At 40.5% G+C, this 19,776-nt stretch overlaps 1 protein-coding gene across 10 annotated transcripts in view; it reads left to right on the forward strand.

Moving 5' to 3' along the window:
* Positions 1-19,776, forward strand: part of LOC137257338 (FH1/FH2 domain-containing protein 3-like) — a 156,012-nt gene that overhangs the window by 59,140 nt on the left and 77,096 nt on the right. Inside the window, exon 1 of one of the 10 annotated variants that reach the window (XM_067794645.1) lies at positions 3,465-3,523. The exons of 8 other annotated variants lie outside the window; for them this stretch is intronic. In XM_067794645.1, the coding sequence (XP_067650746.1) occupies positions 3,506-3,523 (18 nt within the window). In that variant the 5' untranslated portion in view covers positions 3,465-3,505. Of the gene's footprint in view, positions 1-3,464; positions 3,524-14,810; positions 14,852-19,776 lie in introns of those variants that run through there. One more of the 10 variants, XM_067794646.1, reaches the window with a different exon arrangement.

A 19,776-nucleotide genomic window follows, 5' to 3' on the forward strand; every position in this document is an offset into this window, starting at 1 on the left:
GGTATCTTATACTCGTGTAGACTAGTTATAAATGCGTTTTGAGTATATGCAATGTCATAGTGGTATACAAAGCCTGTTAAGAATTGGTTTTCAGTCTTCATGCATGTCGTAAGAGGCAACTAACGGGATCGGGTGGTCAGGCCCATTGACTTGGTTGACACATGTTGTCGTTGTCGTATTCTAATTCTGTAGATCGATGCTCATGCAGTTGATCACTAGATGCTCATCAGTGGATTCTCTGGTCCATACTCGATTATTTACAGACCGCCGCCACATAGCTAGAATATTGTTGAGTGCGGCGATATACAAGAGACAAAAAAAAAATAAAATAAAATAAAAAATAACAAATCAATGAACATAAGATTTGGATAACATGTAATTCACATAAATGTTCGAATATACTGGATACTGGGTGTACGATCTACCAGTGAATGGTAGCTGCTAAGACCTCATTGTAGTTTCCACTAATTTGAACCATTACTTTGCTATATATTTGTTCGGTACTGCAATTGATCTGTTCTGATCGCATAGCCATTGTCAATGATCATGATGTTTGAGTACCAGTCAATACAAGGTTGCGTGAATGTACTGGAAACATATTTATACTAACGTGACAGGGATCGCTATTCCTTTAAGACTGTATCTCTTACTTATTCAATAAATTCATATTATATAATTCTCATGTACGAAGAAGCAAACTATTTCTTAACCTTAGAACACACAGGACATCGATATCGTCGACAGGTTGTCGTCTTCACATTTTTTATATAATTTTTATTGTGTAAATTGTTTTCGACACGATATGGCTGAGGTATTGCCCGTGTGACTTTAAATATCAACTCATTCATTCACTCACTCACAACACACTGGAAACCTTTCAATTTTTATACAAGTCAACTAGTCAACGGAGTGTTGATCGCAGTTGTATGGACAGAACACTTGGGTCGGAAGCTTCAACCTGACTGCATGTGACTGTGGCAGCCACTGAGGCTCCTTGAGCACCTATAGACGATATCTTTAAGCACACCAATACTGTTTTTGTTATCCCCCATGTTCTTGTTTATGCAGTATCCGTACAGACAGAAATGCTGATACATTGTAGGGCAAAAGAGTGAGTGTGGTTTTAGGCCGCCTTAAGTAATTGTCCATTAATATGACGGCGGGGGACACCAGGAATGGGCTTTACACTTTGGGAATCGAACCCGGGTCTTCAACGATTGGACGTTTTAACCACTGGACTACCTGACGTCCTGTTGGGCAAAGGAAAGTACACACAAATTATGGGGTCGGAGTTGTAGCCTAGAAGTTAAGGTGTTCACTCATCATGCCGAAGACCCGGGTTCGATTCCCTAAATGGGTACATTGCTAGAAGTCCACTTCTTGTGTCCCCCGCAGTGATATTCATGGAATGTTGCTAGAAACTTCGTAAAACTAAACTCAGGCACTAGTGCGTATAATCTGACCCAAGTGAAAAAATACTATATGACCGCATTCATTCACAAAGAAGTATTTGATATGTCCAGAAAGTTATTCTTCACATTTCCCATAGCCAATATCAGGGAAATGAATACACAGTGCCAGTGAAATGCCTTAAATACTGTAGAAAAACCGTTGTTTTAATGGCCGAACTTACTTGACGATTCCGTCTTCCGTCTAGGCTTGTGGTTAGAGACAACTAACGGAAAGCTGCTTGATTCGTGTGCATGATTTCAGTCGTTTGTGCAGCTACGACTATTTCCCTGTAATAATATTTGTATAATGCGTAGACTAAACAAATCTGCAGAGCGATAATTTCTCGGAATTTCTCAACACATGCGAAGATTCTTATCACCCATTGCTGACACGCCACTGAAGGTGTATGTGACAGGACTTTTATATTGCCCCCAACATCACCATACCCAGACGGACCTCTACTCCATCTCAGTGTGGTGTGGGCAGCTCAGGGGAAGTATCAAGTGTCGCAACCACATAGCTCAGGGTTAGCATCTCTTGAGACTAATGCTATGGCTGGAAAACTGGATGTATCCAAAACTCCAACAAAGATATCAAATATAATTTTTCTGTTAAATCAAAATATTCTGCCTGCATTATACACAGCAGTTTGATTGAAATCACATGGAACAGGAGAAAACTGTTTATTGGAAGTAGTGAGACAGACCCATGAGTTTGATTGAAATGTTTTACAAATAACAGTTAACAGGAAATGTTCAACACACACAGTGTGTAGAAAATGTTCACATGAGGTCACTCATATGGACAATACTTTGTGCCGTCTGGTAAAGCCCTTTGAAAAGACTGCCATCGATTTGTACCACGTGGTGTGAGGACAGGGCAGGAGGTCTTTGCCAAGTGTGGGGCCATGGGGGAGCTGTGGGGGAGCCTCTTCATGAATTTATACTAAACAGCTAGAGATCAACTGATAATTACTAGCCATATACGAGCGTACTGGCTATGAATTCAGCAGAGTGGTACAGACCCTGAAGCTATAGAAATCTAGACTTGTCACATTTTCTAGACTTGCGTGGGTTTTCATGGATATATATACTTCAGGGTCTGTACGACAGACTAACTGCTGACATATACCTGGAATATTGCTGCGTTTTGCCTTAAAATACAAATAAACCACGCTATGAATGGATAACGTCTTTTGGCGTTTGCTAAAATGAACTGTGTGGCGTCATGTCAGTTGAGCTGACCAAACAGCATCTGGAACGTTACGTACAGGAGTAAAATATCATGGTGACGAAAAATATGCGCAGTAGAATATTGGGACTAATTAGCAGCGCAGCGTCGCACACGTGTATCGCCAGTATACTTACATTACATTCGTCAAAGTGATTATTAGTAGAAAGGTCTTTCTTCGTCCGTGACTAGTGAGAAAATAATTGTACAAATTAAGTGTTACACAAGTTTCGAGGAAATACGCACCTGTTTACGTAGAACAAGACACCTGTAAGAGTGATAAGGACAATTTATCCTCAAGTGTATACCTGTTGGTCCATAAATGCTGTAATTATTTCCTTGGAATTCAGTTGACCAAAGTTAGAAGACGGAAGAATAGTGATTATATATTTTTTGTTTCTTTATAAGGAATATCGGCAATTTAGAACGTTTGAAGATTCGTTGTAATTATATGCGATATTTGGAAATTTAGGGGTCAGCATTTTAGTGTATAGTTTGAAACTGAACTTAAAAGCCCGATAAACTCATCAGAGGGAAGCTGAGTGATTAATTCCAGGTAGATGGACCTGCAATGGAAAGGAAACGGTGTCAGGTTACCTGCCTGAGTCGTAATTAACATATTTTTTGCGCTCATGTGTGAGTCATAGACAGGGAAATACATGTGCTGCGGCATCAGCACCGAGGGTTCGTCCATCTGTAGGACTGGAACTGTAGTTGTGTCATCTTGTTGCTCATCTAGATGCCTGCTTCAGATGCTAGGCATTAAACACTTGCAAGTCAGTGGGAGGAGGACGTGAGGTTCTTCTGTAGCAGGCCCACCACCATGCAGGTAGGAACAGAGGTAGGACGCCATTCAGTAATATACTGTGAGGGAAATATGACACTATATTGATGTATCTTGACTTACCCGATATGTTATGGCATGTACCCGATATGCAATGATATATGATGGGATTTGTAATATGATATATCTGTTTAGTGAGGTAACCTGTTTGTAATTTGACATAGTTGACAAGTAGCCCGATATATCCGATATGTAATGGGATGTAATTGGATATGTCATGTAATATATCTGATATGTCTTTTGACGTACCCGATGTGCGTTAAAGTAACCTCTTTGTGATTTCACATAGATGATACACTGCTTGATTTTGCTCGATATGTAATGTGATATACCCGAAATATAATTGGATATGCCCCACATGTAATGGGATATGTTCATATGTGATATGACAAGCCAGGTGTGTATTTCGACGTTCCCAATGTATACCGCAGTAGCCTCTTAGTGTATACTGTGTAATGGCATATACCCGATATGTAACGGGATAAACCCGATATATTAGAGTATATACACGATATGAAATGGCATCTATGTAATAAGTAATAGGGAATACCCCATTTGTTATGGGATGTACCCTTGTATATTTCTATACAAACGATACGTTGTATGATGTATTTATACAAAAGTGGTCCCCCGATTTATCAAAGGGTAGATTTTATAAATCTGTTAAACGTACCACTGTGTGTGCTGTTACTTTACTTTGTAGTGACTCTGGGTCAGCTCATTGCTTAAAAAAGGGTGTACAGCATGGTTCAGCTAATCAGTGTACTCATTACGTCTATCTTATGGGAGATCTGTTTGGGTTTTTTTTAGAGTTGTCGACGTACGTCCTTTTGGGATGAACCAGTTTGACATATCCGCTCAGAAATTCCCTGTTTCATGTAGCGAGACGTACACGAAAATATGTTGTCATAATAGATTCACCTGGTTTGTAAACCTATCTATATGTTGTCATACATACGATGTGCGATTTACTCCTAATGTCAGTTGTTATACTTGTTAATATGTCGATATAAGGATTATATCAGTATGTAATTTATATAGTGGACATACCCGATTAAATGGGATATGTCTCTAATATCTTTTTATACCTGATATATAATTTGACGTTTCCAGTAGGTAACGTCCGCGCTTACGTCCGTGGGGTATCGAACCCGGGTCTTCGGCGCAACGAGCGATCGCTTTAGCCACTAGACTACCCCGCCGCACCTCATATGTAATTCGATCTGTGCAATATGGAACTCTGTACTTCCGATATATAGTTTGATATACCCAATATGAAAATTGTCAGTCTTGATATATCAGTACAAAAATAAAGAAGGCGTATATCTTAACACACGCTGTGCTATATAGACATTGATGTCCGATATGACACGTTATACCCAATATTTAAGTCAATATACCCGATACAGTATTGGGATTTTTTTAAAGAGGCAGTGTATATTTTTGTCATCCCATCAAGACTATCTCAAGACCATCCCACTAGTAACTCTGACTCCTCGGCACATATCTCTTGTCTTTAGCGCTAAATATAATCTGTTTTTGTTTATCTGTGTATATTTAGAGGTAAAGCTGTGCATTGTCGTTTTATTTTGAGGCAATATTCCAAGCATTTTACTCGAACACATGGTGTTGTTGCTTTTCATTGACTCAACTGCAATATTTTCACAAATATTTTACCTTTTAATTCAAATCGAATCTATTTTCGTTTTCATTTTTGGGTAAAGATTGTGACTAATTCTATTGTTGATTTACCTTTCGGTCAATGCACTATTGCACTGACGCTTCCACTTGGCGCGAACATCTGGTGTCATTGCTGATTTTCAATGGCCCATTCGCAATATCATGCCTTTCATGCCAAAATCGATAAGGATTATTTTCTCTTTGTTTCATTCTGGATTAAAATTTTGACTTGGTATTTTCTTGAATTGACCTTCCGTTTGAATGCACTTTCACTTTGCGCTAACTCCTAGTGTCTTCGTTGATTTTAACTGATCTGCTCCTATTTATACTTATCACTATTGGGACGGTGGCGGTAGCCCAGTGGTTAAAGCGTTCTCTCGTCATGGCCAAAACTTGGGTTCCATTCCCCGATGGGTACAATGTGTAAAGCCTATTTCGGCCTCTCCCGCTTTGATATACGCGGCGTAAAACTAAATTCAATCACTTCATCATTACTATTTTACGCACAATGGATTCTTTCTTGTAGGATGATCGATACTGATTATATATTCATTTTAGGTTTTTGTAACCAGGTGTGACTGGTCTGTATACTGTAATGGGCCTGCGTTGGTGTTTCTTTGAAAAGAGGAAGAACATGTATGTTCCGTAAACTGAAATAATACGCCACTAGTGCACTGACGAAAACCAAACAAACCAGGGCTTCCTGCTTACACATATAACCTATCTGCCCACAAATCACCATGTGACTGCACGTGTAGGGCGTAGGGGATAGGCGAGCGTTAATAGAAAACAGGGCGAACTCCGACTTGGTAAAAGGCATTATATCGGGTGTAGCGAGCTGAAGACTTGGGAAGGGAGAAGTAGCGATGAGTGGAAATGAGTGTTATCCAAGAGCATAAGTTGTGTTTGTTAGGAACTAATTAAGGCGGATGGGTACACACGTAATCAGGAAGAGGCGATCCTTCTGATGCGTAAATACATCAGACGATCATGAATAGGTGGCTACTCAGGTTTTCAAGACTCAAGTTAATATATGAAAAGAAGTCAGCTCAAGTCTGGAAAGATTCGACAAGCGAAAGTCCTGAAATCAAACCAAACATTTTTTGTAAATGTATCTGTCTAAATAACATGACTTTATTTCTGGTACTAAATGTTAGGAGAGGTGACTTACTATCACTCTGCATATCTGAAGAGGTGAGGCATGGATACATCTTTGCGTCAACCTCTCGTGAAGAATGACTGTATGGATGCTATCTGTGCGTCAACCTCTATTAAAGATTGACTGCATGGATGCATCTTTGCATCATCCTCTCGTGAAGAATGACTGCATGGGTGCTATCTGTGCGTCAACCTCTATTAAAGATTGACTGCATGGATGCATCTTTGCATCATCCTCTCGTGAAGAATGACTGCATGGGTGCTATCTGTGCGTCAACCTCTATTAAAGATTGACTGCATGGATGCATCTTTGCATCATCCTCTCGTGAAGAATGACTGCATGGATGCTATCTGTGCGTCAACCTCTATTAAAGATTGACTGCATGAAGGCATCTTTGCATCATCCTCTCGTGAAGAATGACTGCATGGATGCTATCTGTGCGTCAACCTCTATTAAAGATTGACTGCATGGATGCATCTTTGCATCATCCTCTCGTGAAGAATGACTGCATGGGTGCTATCTGTACGTCAACCTCTATTAAAGATTGACTGCATGGATGCATCTTTGCATCATCCTCTCGTGAAGAATGACTGCATGGATGCTATCTGTGCGTCAACCTCTGTTAAAGATTGACTGCATGGATGTATCTTTGCGTCATCCTCTCGTGAAGAATGACTGTATGGATGCTATCTGTGCGTCAACCTCTATTAAAGATTGACTGCATGGATGCATCTATGTGTCAACCTCTTGTGAAGAATGCCACATAGATGCATATATGCTTCAACCCTTCCTGAAGAAAGACTGCATGAATACATATTTTCTTCATTCTTTCATGAAGAGGTGATGCATTGAAGAGGCTTCAGTTTCTGCTAGTTTGAATCACGTCAACGCATTAAATTAAGTTGTCCAAGCTGATAATTAATTTTCTACAAGTCATTGGCTTTATAACACTGAATATATATACTTGTGTTACGATGCTGGCGTATTGCAAATGAGCTATAACGTTTAAATCAGTCGTTAAACATCCGCATGGTAATTTGAGCTCTCGTTTCTTTGTCTGGCCAATCTTTACAGTAACTTCCTTTCCTAATCATGAATACTGTTAAATGTAAAGCAAGCCCGTCCTTACAGACGGCTGATAAAATATATGCACGTTTTTATGTCCACAAATACTCGAGGGGTGGTATTTTTAGAAAGTCGTCTTAGAGTGTAATGTAATGCTGCATGTGCCTACAAATGTCTGTTCCTGTTACTACGGTTGTGTACTTCAAGCCTGTCAGATGCTTCCTCTGCGGTAGATTAACCCAAGATATGCATGTATCCATGGCAATATAGAGGTATTTAGTTCCTGTGTAACAAATCCATTTTGTTCAGATATTATTGAAGGTATGGTTGTACGGGGAAACACGTATGAGTGTATGATAGAAGAAAGAAAAACAGTTAATTCCTGATAGTTCCTTGTTTTGAAAACATCCAGGTACCATACACATTGCCATGGCAACAGATAAAACGTTGAAAGAAAAGGCTCGAATTTCGATAGTAGAAGAAAGCCGTGAGTTGGTAAACGGTACAGCCGCCTTCGTCAGGCTGTGTTTATGTAGGGGTTATAGTTTCCAAACAGCGAAGCGTGTTACTGGCACGCGACAAGAGCGTTAAATACAGCTGTTGCTCTCCCCCTCCCATCCCCACTTCCCAACCCCATCAGCTGCTTTTCGTTCCTCCCCAAAGATCCTGATACTTGTGGGGGCGGAGAGTTAAAAATTTTTTAGAATGGGACATAATGAGATATAGCGGTTATGAAATATAGCTTCACTTCGTGTTATGTGTTATGAAAGAGAGTTTTTACTAGTTAAACCTATAGGAACTGACGTATGTGTATTGTATATCAGCTCCAATTTTAACTTTGGCAAAGCATCAAATATATATTCAACGTTTTTGTGTACAAAGGATATTGTCAGTTAATGTACGATACACACGTATACTGCATGTTATACTTTACACCTTTGCCAAGAAACGGTGTAAATATACTGCTGTTTAGAAACCATGTCTGAACAATGACGTTCACATGTTGCAGGATTACAAGATTTAATACAATGTTACAGATTTATTAAAAAAAACTTACGGCATAACATATGTGTCATTAAATTGATGTTTAACGCTCCATTCAGAAATATTCAAGTTATTTAGCTCTGTAAATAATCGAGTTCAGCCAAGACAATCCAGTGATTGGACATCAATCAATGCAAATGGGATACGATGACATGTGACAACCAAAAGAGCGAGCCTGACCACCCGATCCCTTTAGTCGCCTTTTTCAACAAGCATGGGTTGCTGAGTTCTAACCCGGGTGTCAAGGTACCGGAGTAGAATAGGCCTTCAGCAACCCAAGTTTGTCATAAAAGACGACTATGCTTGTTCTAAGAGGCGACTAACGGGATCGGGTGGTCAGGCTCTCTGACTGGGTTGACACATGTCATCGGTTCCCAATTGCCCAGATCGATGCTCATGCTGTTGATCACTGGATTGTCTTGTCCAGACTCGATTATTTTCAGACCGCCACCATATAGCTGGAATATTGCTAAATGCAACTAAACGCAGCCAATCATTCTTTCCAATACAACTCCAGCATTGGTAAATCCAACACACTCACTAACTGTGGTGTAGATGGCGTGACTATGGAATGTTGTTCACGTCGTTTAGAACTGTAATGATCTAGTACACAGACTGGGTGATGTCTGACGAGTTTACAGTATAGTGATGATGAACTGCGGCAGAAATACCTGAAACAAATCACATCGACACGTGTTGTGACTTTGTTGTTTAATAACGGGAAACAGATGAAGACGTTTTCCTCATTTAGACGGGAAATATATAAACTCCTGTCTCAGCAAAACATAGAGCTTTGGATTTGTATCAAACAAAAGGTTTAAGTTCTTCGGTGTGTAAACGACCTGTGAAGGTCCGGGGTAGAACATAGCTGTAATATTGCTGGGTGCGGCGTAAATCTCAACTCACTCACTCAGTATGTAAACGCTGACAGTATGCCACATCTGAACGAGTGTTGTTGTACGCCGCAGTGAGCAATAGTGTGTCATATTTGAGAAGATGATGTTTAAACTCTTTTGCTTCATGTCTGATTTGAGTAGGTGCTTTTTGTCGCCACCGTCTAAAACGCTTCACAGTAGTCAAGCTAGTTTAGTGATTGTCAGTTTTGAGTGAGAGTGGTAAATCGCCACTTTTACAAGAGTGAAACGTTGTCGGGTGGGGAGATGGGGTAACCTAATGGTTAAAGCGTTGGCCCGCCACACCGAAGACCCTAGTTCGATTACCTATATGAATTCACTGTGTAAAGCCCGTTTATGGTGTCCCCCGAATTTATATTACTGGATTATTGTTAAAAGTGCCATAAAACCATACTCACTCACTATGTCAGATGTAAGTGAGTGTTGTTTCAAGCCGCTGTCACCTATAGCTAAGATCTGGGACGCAGGTAGAAACAGTCGCGTCTGGATATGACAAGCCTATTAATCATGGCATAAACAATGCTTATTTGGAAATACATGTAAATGCCCAGACATAATATAAACTGCCAAGCTAAAACGGTGGCTAAAAGGACACAGACAGTAATTCAATGGTGACTGCTTTTTAGGTTTGGATAACATTTGTAAATTGTCAAACACATTCAGTTTGTTGATTAATAATATCATACGATAAGATGTTTAAGAAAATATATTTACATGAGATACCGTTGTTCTTTGCCAATGAAAGGCATGGACCTGCATCTTCATGGGCTTTCCTATCTCTTGAGGCCGGTTCGATGGGGGTAGTCTGGTGGTTCACTCACTCACTCACTCCATTACTCACTCACTCACTCTCTGTAACCAGGCACACTGTGACATAACTGTAACACTATGCAAAGCGATACTAAACTAAACTCAGTATTTTCATGGACTTTTGTTGAACAACTGAGACTGCAGTGATTTGGCTTTCAAGTAGACAAGGCTAGATATCTGAAATAAGGTTGAAAGTGGTCTCTATGGTTATGACAAGTTAGGTTATTATTTAAAGAATCTGTCATACTTCACGGGTAGTTCGCGAAGAACCTATCTGTCTTCCAACAGCCCGAGATACAGAAGGTATTCTGTACCGGGTTGAAGAGTGCAGGTGAGAAACGCGGATCTTCGCTCTTCATCTCTGGGGAACTCATTAGCCAAAGGTTACGCACCAGCGACATCAATCACGGACCTCTGTGTACGGACATAACGCTCCACTTTGACTCGTAAACTGATTTTTGTGGCTTTTGTGGAACATCAATAGCTTTGTAGGTAACAGGACGGATTCAGGCTATCTTCCTGTAGGCGCGCTGTTTAGTTGTCTATGTATTTTATAACATGTCTCACCACTATTTGGCTCCCGTGTAAGTTGACAGACTGAATTTCAGCTGGGGGTTCCGGAGTCAAGGTGACAACGTTCCGTCATTCCGGGTGTATAGCGGAGATGAGATACTAAATGTATCTTGATAATTGTGTGTTCTTGTTGTACAGTTCAACTTATGAGAGGCGGTGGGGTAACCATGGGATTAAAGCGTTCGCTTGTCATACTAAAGACACGGGTTCGATTCCCTACATGGGCACAGTGTGTGGCCCCCATTTCTGGTGTCCCCCACCTTGATGTGACTGGAATACCTCTACAATCGGTGTAAAACCATACTCACTCACTCACTCACTCAACTGCTGATGATATTTGCGTGTTTACTTTGCGGATCATGGTTGCGAGGTAAATTTGACATATGCTCGTTAGTGTACTGGATAACCGCCGCATGTCGATCTGCCCGAACACACAACTGTTGTAACTGGCGGGGATAATATCACATGTCAGTATTTTTAGGTTGTTGCATGTGGAACACCTGGATACAATCTGTGTTGCTTCCGTTTGGTTATGCGACCGTATTGCCAACTGATACATAGCAGGTAGCAGTTACTGATCGTATCGTTCAAGACTTTTAGGATTAGGATGCCCAAAAGCCATTATCGTTGCCCCGAATCAGTGAATCGCCCTGATTAAGTTAACTTTCTTGGTTTGTGACTTTTACTTCGTGCTTTCAAGTCACATTAAAGTGAGAGGCGGTGGTTGAAGTGCGCGCTCGTCCCGCCGAAGGCCCTGGTTCGATTTCCCACATTGGCACACTGTGTGGAGTCCATTTCTGGTGCCCACCGCCGGGATATTGCTGGAATATTGTTAAAGGCGGCGTAAAACCACACTAACTCACTAAACAAACAACGCAAGGTGTTTCTCTTTGTCTGATAAACATCAAGTGATATAACATCCCGCGTTTGCCCATTAACAAGAAGTTTCTACCTAAACCTCTCGAATCCTAACTATTGTTTCAATGTAAAATCTTCATAATCACGTTTATCAGGGCGTTGTACAAACTGAACTCGAGTTTGTCTCAAAGCTAGATAAGAACTCCGGCGTGTTAATCTTCAATGTGATTATACAGAATCTATTGCCTCTTCACAATTTCCAGCCTGTGATTACCTAGATACAGTGGGATATCACATATCTACCCACCATCTGCCTCCGATAAGGCTCTGTGTTGCCTTCTGTAGGCCATGCTGGGAGCCTCCAACAACAAGCTCCTGCTGATACGTTCCGTAGAAATATCACAGCAAATGTCACCGTACGTAAGACCACGTGGACTGAATAACCATCATCAAAGGCTTATGTCGACAGTGATCTGTGTTCGAACACTGACCACGTAACGTACAGACCTGTGCCAGTTATATTCGGACACTAGACGTATTATCCATATTGACTTACATATAATTTCAGTGTAGCATGCATAGTTTTCATCATGTGAGTTTAGGATGGGTCTTTGTAACGTTTGACACACAAATGTGAAATCATCTCTGCTGTGCACAAATAATTTTAGTTCAGTTTTCCGACCTCTACTGAATTTAGTGACAGACCGTGTCTTTTTCAGATTGTATATTGTATTGTAACATTTGTGTATTTGTTAATTTAAGACGTTTTTTAGAAAAGGGCAACAAACAGGATATAGTTGTCAGTTTCTCTCACCTGGTTGACTTCTGGGTCGACATTCATGATGTCAATCACTGGATTGTCTGGTCCACATCCAGTTAATTACACATCTCACCTCTTTGTTTTTGTCCCGAAAACTATCAGCTTAATTGGGGTTATTGAGTTGTGTTGCTATGGCAATGAGACAGCAGTATAGTTCCCATCATCTTCCATCAGTTTCTTGGCGACATGAACTTGGTCTGTCTCCAAGTTCACATAAGACTGCCGTTGTCTTGTAGGCGAGCAGCTTTGTCAGCATCAAGGTCGTTGAGGGCATGAAGGTGAAGGTGACGAGTTTCAATTAGATACGTCCTTTAATTCTTTTCTGAAGGGTGCGTTGGGGTAGTCAAGTGGTTAATGCGTTTGCTTTTCACGCTGAAGACCCGAGTTCGAATCCTCGCATCAGTACATTATGTGAAGCCCACTTGTTGACCGTGGCAGTGTTCCTGCAATATTGTTAAAACGTCTTAAAAACTCACTCACTCACAAAGGATAACGTCATCTTTTAATCCCACCTAGCATTTCATCGCCTACCATTTTTAAACTGGTTCATCTAATCAGATAATTAAAGCAACAAATTTTCACACAGTTCTCTTATGTTGACGTGGTTAAGATTGCCCCGCTCCAGAATCACGTTTCCTGCAGTAAAACATGCGCAGAACTGATCTTCGCTGATTATGATATCTGTTTTATAAGAAACTGTCTTATCCCTATCAGGCGAGGTAAACTACAGCAGGTTTGTTGGATGTCATTGCCAGACAGATGTTTCCCGTCCTGGCTAACTTGGAGTAGCCTCGTGGTTGACTCGTCATGCCGAAGACCTGGATTCAGTTCCCTACATGAGTAAAAAATATGAAGTCTTTTTTGTTGAATACATGACACGTTTTATGGATAACAAATTCTTTTTATTCTTAGCACGACTTTTTAGAGCTGAATCTTGCTCCTTCATCAGGTCAATGCTGACATTGTGGACGATGGTGTTGTACTGGTTGATGCCCCTTATTGCTTCATCTCCATGTTGAATGAAGTTTTCGTGCAAAGAATAAAGGAGATGTTATCCATAAAACGTTTCATGTCTTCATGTTCGTTCAGTTTCTAAATGCCTTTCAAAAACTCCCTTTATGGTGTCCACGGTGATGGTGATTAGAATTTTGCTAAAAGCGGCGTAAAATCGTATTCAGTCATTCACTCTGTTCTAGTTCTAAATATATCCTCCAGTACATGAGTACGGGTGTCAGTCTATATGAAGACATTTACATCTTTGAAATACCAAATATTAGAAACCACCTCGCTTGTATAGGGTTGAAGCTGTACCGTGTAGAGTTGATGTGAATGATTGTCAGACAGATGGTTTTTGTCTTTCTCAATCGGATACATCCTGGGTATCGCCCATGACCATGGACGTCTCAGTTCCGTGGTAATCCTGCAGCAGATGTATAGTCATCTCTAGGCCATATAGAAAAATATTCTTGTTTCATATTACCACCCGACCCAATAATTCGGCCCGACCGTAAGATATTTTAACCTCTTTTGCACTAGAGAAAATGCAACTTTGACACTCAAATTGTGCATAATGTTTTCACACTTGTAAATTGTGCTTTACTGTGAGTGAAGGTGTACATTTCCAAAGAAATCAAGATGTTTTGGATATAAAATAAACTGTGAAAATAAAATCCACCCGCACTGCCCGCATGAAGTATGGATTGAATTAAATATTTCCAAACCCTTTTCACATGAAATATTATACGCATCAACTCGGTGTCTCGTTAGTTAAAATGACGGATATTTTTAGAACTTGACTGTCAAACATACGGTTAATATCCTCTAACGATATAAGCTGGTTGCATGTTTGCACATACACTCTACCTTGTTAGTGGCCAAAGGGTAAACAGTACTGGTGAAATTATCTGATATTTCTATTTAAGTGGGCAGTGAGAATGTTTTTCTGACGGTTTTGATTAATGTAATGGACATATCTAGCGCCCTCAACCCCATCAAGCATTCTCGAGTTAATGAACACAATCTGTCCTTCGTCATTTGGTTCTGTACATTTAAGTTTGTTTGGCTTGGCACATGATGGTTGTTTTTTACCGGTGGAGGAAAGAGGTTGTTTTGAGGGAGACATTTAGAACCAGTTCCACAGACTGTTCGGTACAGGGACTACTGAAAGACGTTCTCCAAAGCTGAGATGTTAGGGGTTAGTCTGTGAATGGGAAACCTTTGTCCGTTGCGTTCTATCGTGTTGTTTATCACTGATTCGACCAGACTGAGTCACCGGGATTTTTTTGGAATCCCCTAATCGAAAGCGAGGTTGGTATCTCCGCCGCATCTCCAGCACCGCGCATCTTGATTACAACTAGATTTCGTTCTACCGGTGCCGTGTGAGGAAGTATGTGTACAGCCAGGTAAGGGTTTTCTGTTTATAAACGCGTCGGTGGAACGAATTTCCGTTTGTTTGGGGCATATGATGCTGTTTGAAGATGCGGTTGTCCTGAGTACAACATAGACATATAGAATTATCACAGGTATGGAAGAATGGCATACTTTCTTCTGTAACCTGATATCTCCCAGGTTTGCTACACACCAAGTACTCGTTGTATATATACAGTATACTCCAGAAAATACCGTTATATGTAGAGCATCAGGGCATGGCGAGTACGGAATTTGATGATTCCTTTGGAAATGCGCTTATATATTCCACGTAGATTTAAAGTCTCAGGTCGAGTCCACAACAATTTGTAGATATGCGAGTAGGTTTGTTTTGTAAGAGAATAGGTAGAGGGATGAATAAACTCTTCCCTTGTTGCTGACCTTGGGCAATGAGGTCAGAGAAGAAACGGCAGCTGGTTGACACAGGGTGCGTGTTTCCTACCTTATTATTCCTTCCTACTATATAGATAGTATATAATACATGCAAAAAGGTCACAGTTGGGTACCGGGTTCGATTCCCCACATGGGTACTATGTGTGAAGTTCATCCAGTGGCGTGCCCTGCTGTGATAATGCTAAAAGCGGCATAAAACCAGACTCCCTCCTTCACGCAGAAACCGTCAAAGTTTGAGGAAAATCAGTCGGGATTACTATCCAGGCAGATTACGATTCACGACAAAATAGTCATGAAGGTTAATTTAGGAAACGTTTCTTTCTGCAAAATATATTCATTGCAGAGACGGGTGGTCGTCTGCGAATAGGTCTACGTCAAGTATTGTTACCGTAACGTACGTGTTTCTGTCCTAGAATGCAACATTCATTCATTCACTGGAACTAATCAATCGACTTTTCCATATTTCGAGAAATGTGGGGAGTGTCGTAGAAGAGGGTGTCGTAACGGAAGATGTCGTTGCAGAGGGTGTCGTAAGCGTGTTGAGGTAACTGTGCTACCAGTGTCGAAGCTATACGGTACGTAACTACTTGAATGTGGAGAGGGTTATGTCGCTTCCATTATTGTGAAATAAGGACCAGGGTAGTATTTTGTCCACGAAGAGATCTTATCGCTGGTAAGTCTATTCTAAAGTGGGAGCTATTTTATGTAACGGTATTTTATATATACATGAATGTGTAGTGAACGTATTTGTTTCTCTCAGCGGTTACAAGAAACAATCATTCTAAGTCATTGAACTAATTAAGGTACATAATATTGAGCTGTCCATATGCCGAGAATGAAAATTACAGAGACTCACGGCGTGAAGAGGAAGTGAACAAAGACTTCGCGATCGTAGCAGAGGGAGTCGTAAGTCTGCGTTGAAAATCTGTGCTATCGGTGTCGTACATATACGATACGTACCAGAGTGGATGTTGAAAGGTTTTTTCGCGTTCGTTATTGGGGAATGAGGACCAATGTAATACTGTTTCAGCTGTCCAGAGTTTGACTGTTTTAAATACTATTAACATAGGTCCATATCGGACATATAATTATCAAAGCGATTTGAACGTTTAGTGAATGTACATCATCGTAAATAGCATTTATAGTTCGTGGGATTCGAGTGACCGTTCCTCCATCGTAGTATTATTACTCCCGAGATATACATACCTGCAACTATTACTTTGAGTGGAAGGAACGAAAGACGAGGAATGAAGACAAATGTGTACATCTACACACTGATCCGTGAAAGACTCGGGTTAGGACTTATATTCGTCAACCCATGGTTGTCGTTAGAGGCGACTAAGGGAATCCGGACTCTGATTTGGTTGACTCATGTCATCGTATCCATTTGTGTAGCGCGTGACTTAAGTCACTGGATTGTTTGATCCACACTTGATTATTCACGTATTTACATATCACCAATGAATAACTGGAATATTACGCACGACCGTTTACTTTTGACTTCTATTTATCTTTCCAGGCATTACGTATACGTGAATGCAAGCGCGTGTTTGGCTGAAAGTGTCAGTAATAATGCCTGTTTTATATACTTGGCCACTAATATATTGTCGCAGTTAATACCCCACTTACACACATTCTTTTGATGAAGCAGCGTTGCTACAACTCTTACTGCCGAACGCTAAGCAGAAGTTCCTTCTGAAGTGGGATCGATCCCCGACCTTACGGCTCTCCGGGCGACGCTCTGTCCACAAAAACAAGGAAGCACTGCTCATTCATTTAGGAACATAAATACATGTAAGGATTAATTTTCACAGAGGAGTCCGAATCCCATGCAGATCTCTAGGCGATAATATTTGTAACTTTGCATGCTTATTATATTTGAAGGACCTGTCAAAGGTGCTATTAGACACGAGTGATCATGTCTCCTTTACAGATCACAGGATGTGATTGATACCTATTATTTTAGGTTAACACAAATGATCATTACAGATGATATTTCACTGATCTTACTATCTAAACCTGAGTCACAGTTACAGGGGCAACTGAAAGTAGTGCCACAAATCGATATTTCACACTGAATCGAATACCGATGGTATGTTTTCAGTTAAATATGGTATTTTATCTGAAAATACCCGATACACAGTATTACTAAGACTGACAACAAAAACTGTGAATGATAAAACGTACAGGGCAAGCAGAAGATTCGGGTTTCCGGTAAATCCTAAATGCCAGGTGACGTAAGAAAAGCTTTTGTAAGATGTATGAAACGAATTCTGAGCATTTACTATAAAACGCGATACGTTCGACTCGAGTCAGTAGCGAGGGAAGTGTTTTGACAGAACTTATCCTTAATTAATACCCTCTTGAAGAGAGTTCCGAACGTCACGAACAAAAACAAGATAAAAACCTACCTATTTTCTCTCCTATTTATTTCCTCTTCCGTTTCCCTAAATAAGAAATAAAATACCCCTCCATCTGTGATATCAAATTAGTCAAGCCAACGTTTAAAAATCCCCACAATCTTACCACCGTTTCTTCTTTCTTCTTTAAACGTTTTAAGTAGGCTCGAAAAAACACTTTCGTCAGTTGAGGAAATTAGTTTCCTCGACGAGTCAAATCTTCCTGGCTTCTACACAAGTAATGAGGATTGGTTTATCAGTGACATCGTGTGCCATCTGTCTAACTTCATTGTACTGTCAAGAAGGGGAGCCTCCGGGCACGTGCTTGTCTGATACCCTTCTCAACAGGGGGTAGGCCCTTGCTACTGGTAAAGCGCCGTGTACGTAATTTCTCTGATGTAGCTTGAATGGTGAAAAGTCTGATGTGTACCTGGTGTACCTGGATAGTTCGGCAGGCTAATCGTGATTAGAAGACAATAGGTAGTCATGTTCCATTGTTCTGAAATAGATGCTTGAATTATTCATAGTTATTCATAGTCTGCCATATGGACCCTGAAACAAATGTATCCAAGAAAGCACTTGCAAGTTTAGAATATGTGGCAAGTCTAGGAGTCTCAGGGTTCCTTTTCATTAAACTTTGATTTATTATTATTGTGAACTGTTTGCCTTCTGTAAAATGTGTTTATTTCAGAGATAAGCTGTTAGTCTAAGTTTACTCTTGCTTAAGTCATCGTGGAAGCCAAATATCAAAATTCCCAAAATAGTGTGACAGTTATGTTTTTTTTAGATTTGATGATCAAAAAGGCGATCTAATTTCCGTTGGGTGATCATGAAGGTTTTAGTGTGAATCAAGTCGTCAACGAATGAGGAAGTCTTGTCGCCATGTAGAGTTCTCCAGTCCAAAAGTTCTCGAATTCCTTTTTTCACAAAAAAATGGATGTACATTGGTCTTGCTTTGGTTGTTGTGGGTTAATACCATTAAACATCAGACTGCAACGACTGGACGTGCATGAGGGACAATGACATCAAAGTTCTGTTGACGTCACGTGCGCACATTGCCTCTTTACTAGGAAGCATTCTCCAGGGCAATATTACGAGCTGATGAATGCTGTTGTTATTCTCTCGTTCATGATAATCATACAGATGAATTATTTCACTATTGACTTTATGGGGCTCTTTGTGTTACTTTGCAAGTGTTTGTAACCGGTGCCGCCGGCGGAGTCTTTTCGTGAACACCGTCTTCATTTTTTAATCCATTGGGAGGATATTATAGAAGGAAACGCACAATAAACTCTGATATTAGCACTGACTTCCTGATCATGAGAAAATGTTTAGTCAGTTTATTGCGATGTCTTATCATCAAAGCAGCCATTACAAAGGATTGTGTGACTTGTACAAGGGTCAGAGCTCTACCGCTTTAATTATCGTTCAATCTTTACACGAATTACATGCATGACCTACTCATTAACCCACATGTTGTTTTTGTGCCAGTTGTGACACTCCATTAGCTTGTTTCTACGGCAACGCAGGTGTAGTGACATGTACCGACTGTTTTTGTTCGCAATACCCGGCCTTCAGTTACTGGTGTTATAGTGTCTACTTCAGGACAGCCATGTCCAAATATTCCTACAGACCAAAACTATGTAGCCAGGCTATATGATATTTAGGTATTATTATTCAGTCTGCAATCTTGATCTTTATCACTACCGCAGAGTACATTGTTTTGTCAGCTCACTTGTTCCTCTTTAGCACTTCCATTAATTACTGTATATGACATTTATGGCCTTTATTGGTCATCCACCTTGGCTGTGTCTGTCATCACATCAACTGTAGAAGGAAGTGCTATTAGTTTCTCTATCTGTCCATTGTTGAATCTTTGCCTGTCTACTGTTGTTAAAAACTATATATATGTATGCTCACATCTATACTGTGAGTGAGATGTGAGTGTGGAGAGAGGTGAGATGTGAGTGTGGAGACCAGCATTCCGACAGTCTTTGTAGGGACGACCGCGAGCAGGATTATGCTGGAAAGGCCCTGGGGTTGAGCTGGAAGTCCGCTCACCTCATTTATGTGTACCTGTTTGTCATGTCTTGTGAAACCAACTAAAG

Source organism: Haliotis asinina, chromosome 12 (assembly GCF_037392515.1).
Source record: "Haliotis asinina isolate JCU_RB_2024 chromosome 12, JCU_Hal_asi_v2, whole genome shotgun sequence".
Classification (NCBI taxonomy): Eukaryota; Metazoa; Mollusca; class Gastropoda; order Lepetellida; family Haliotidae; genus Haliotis; species Haliotis asinina.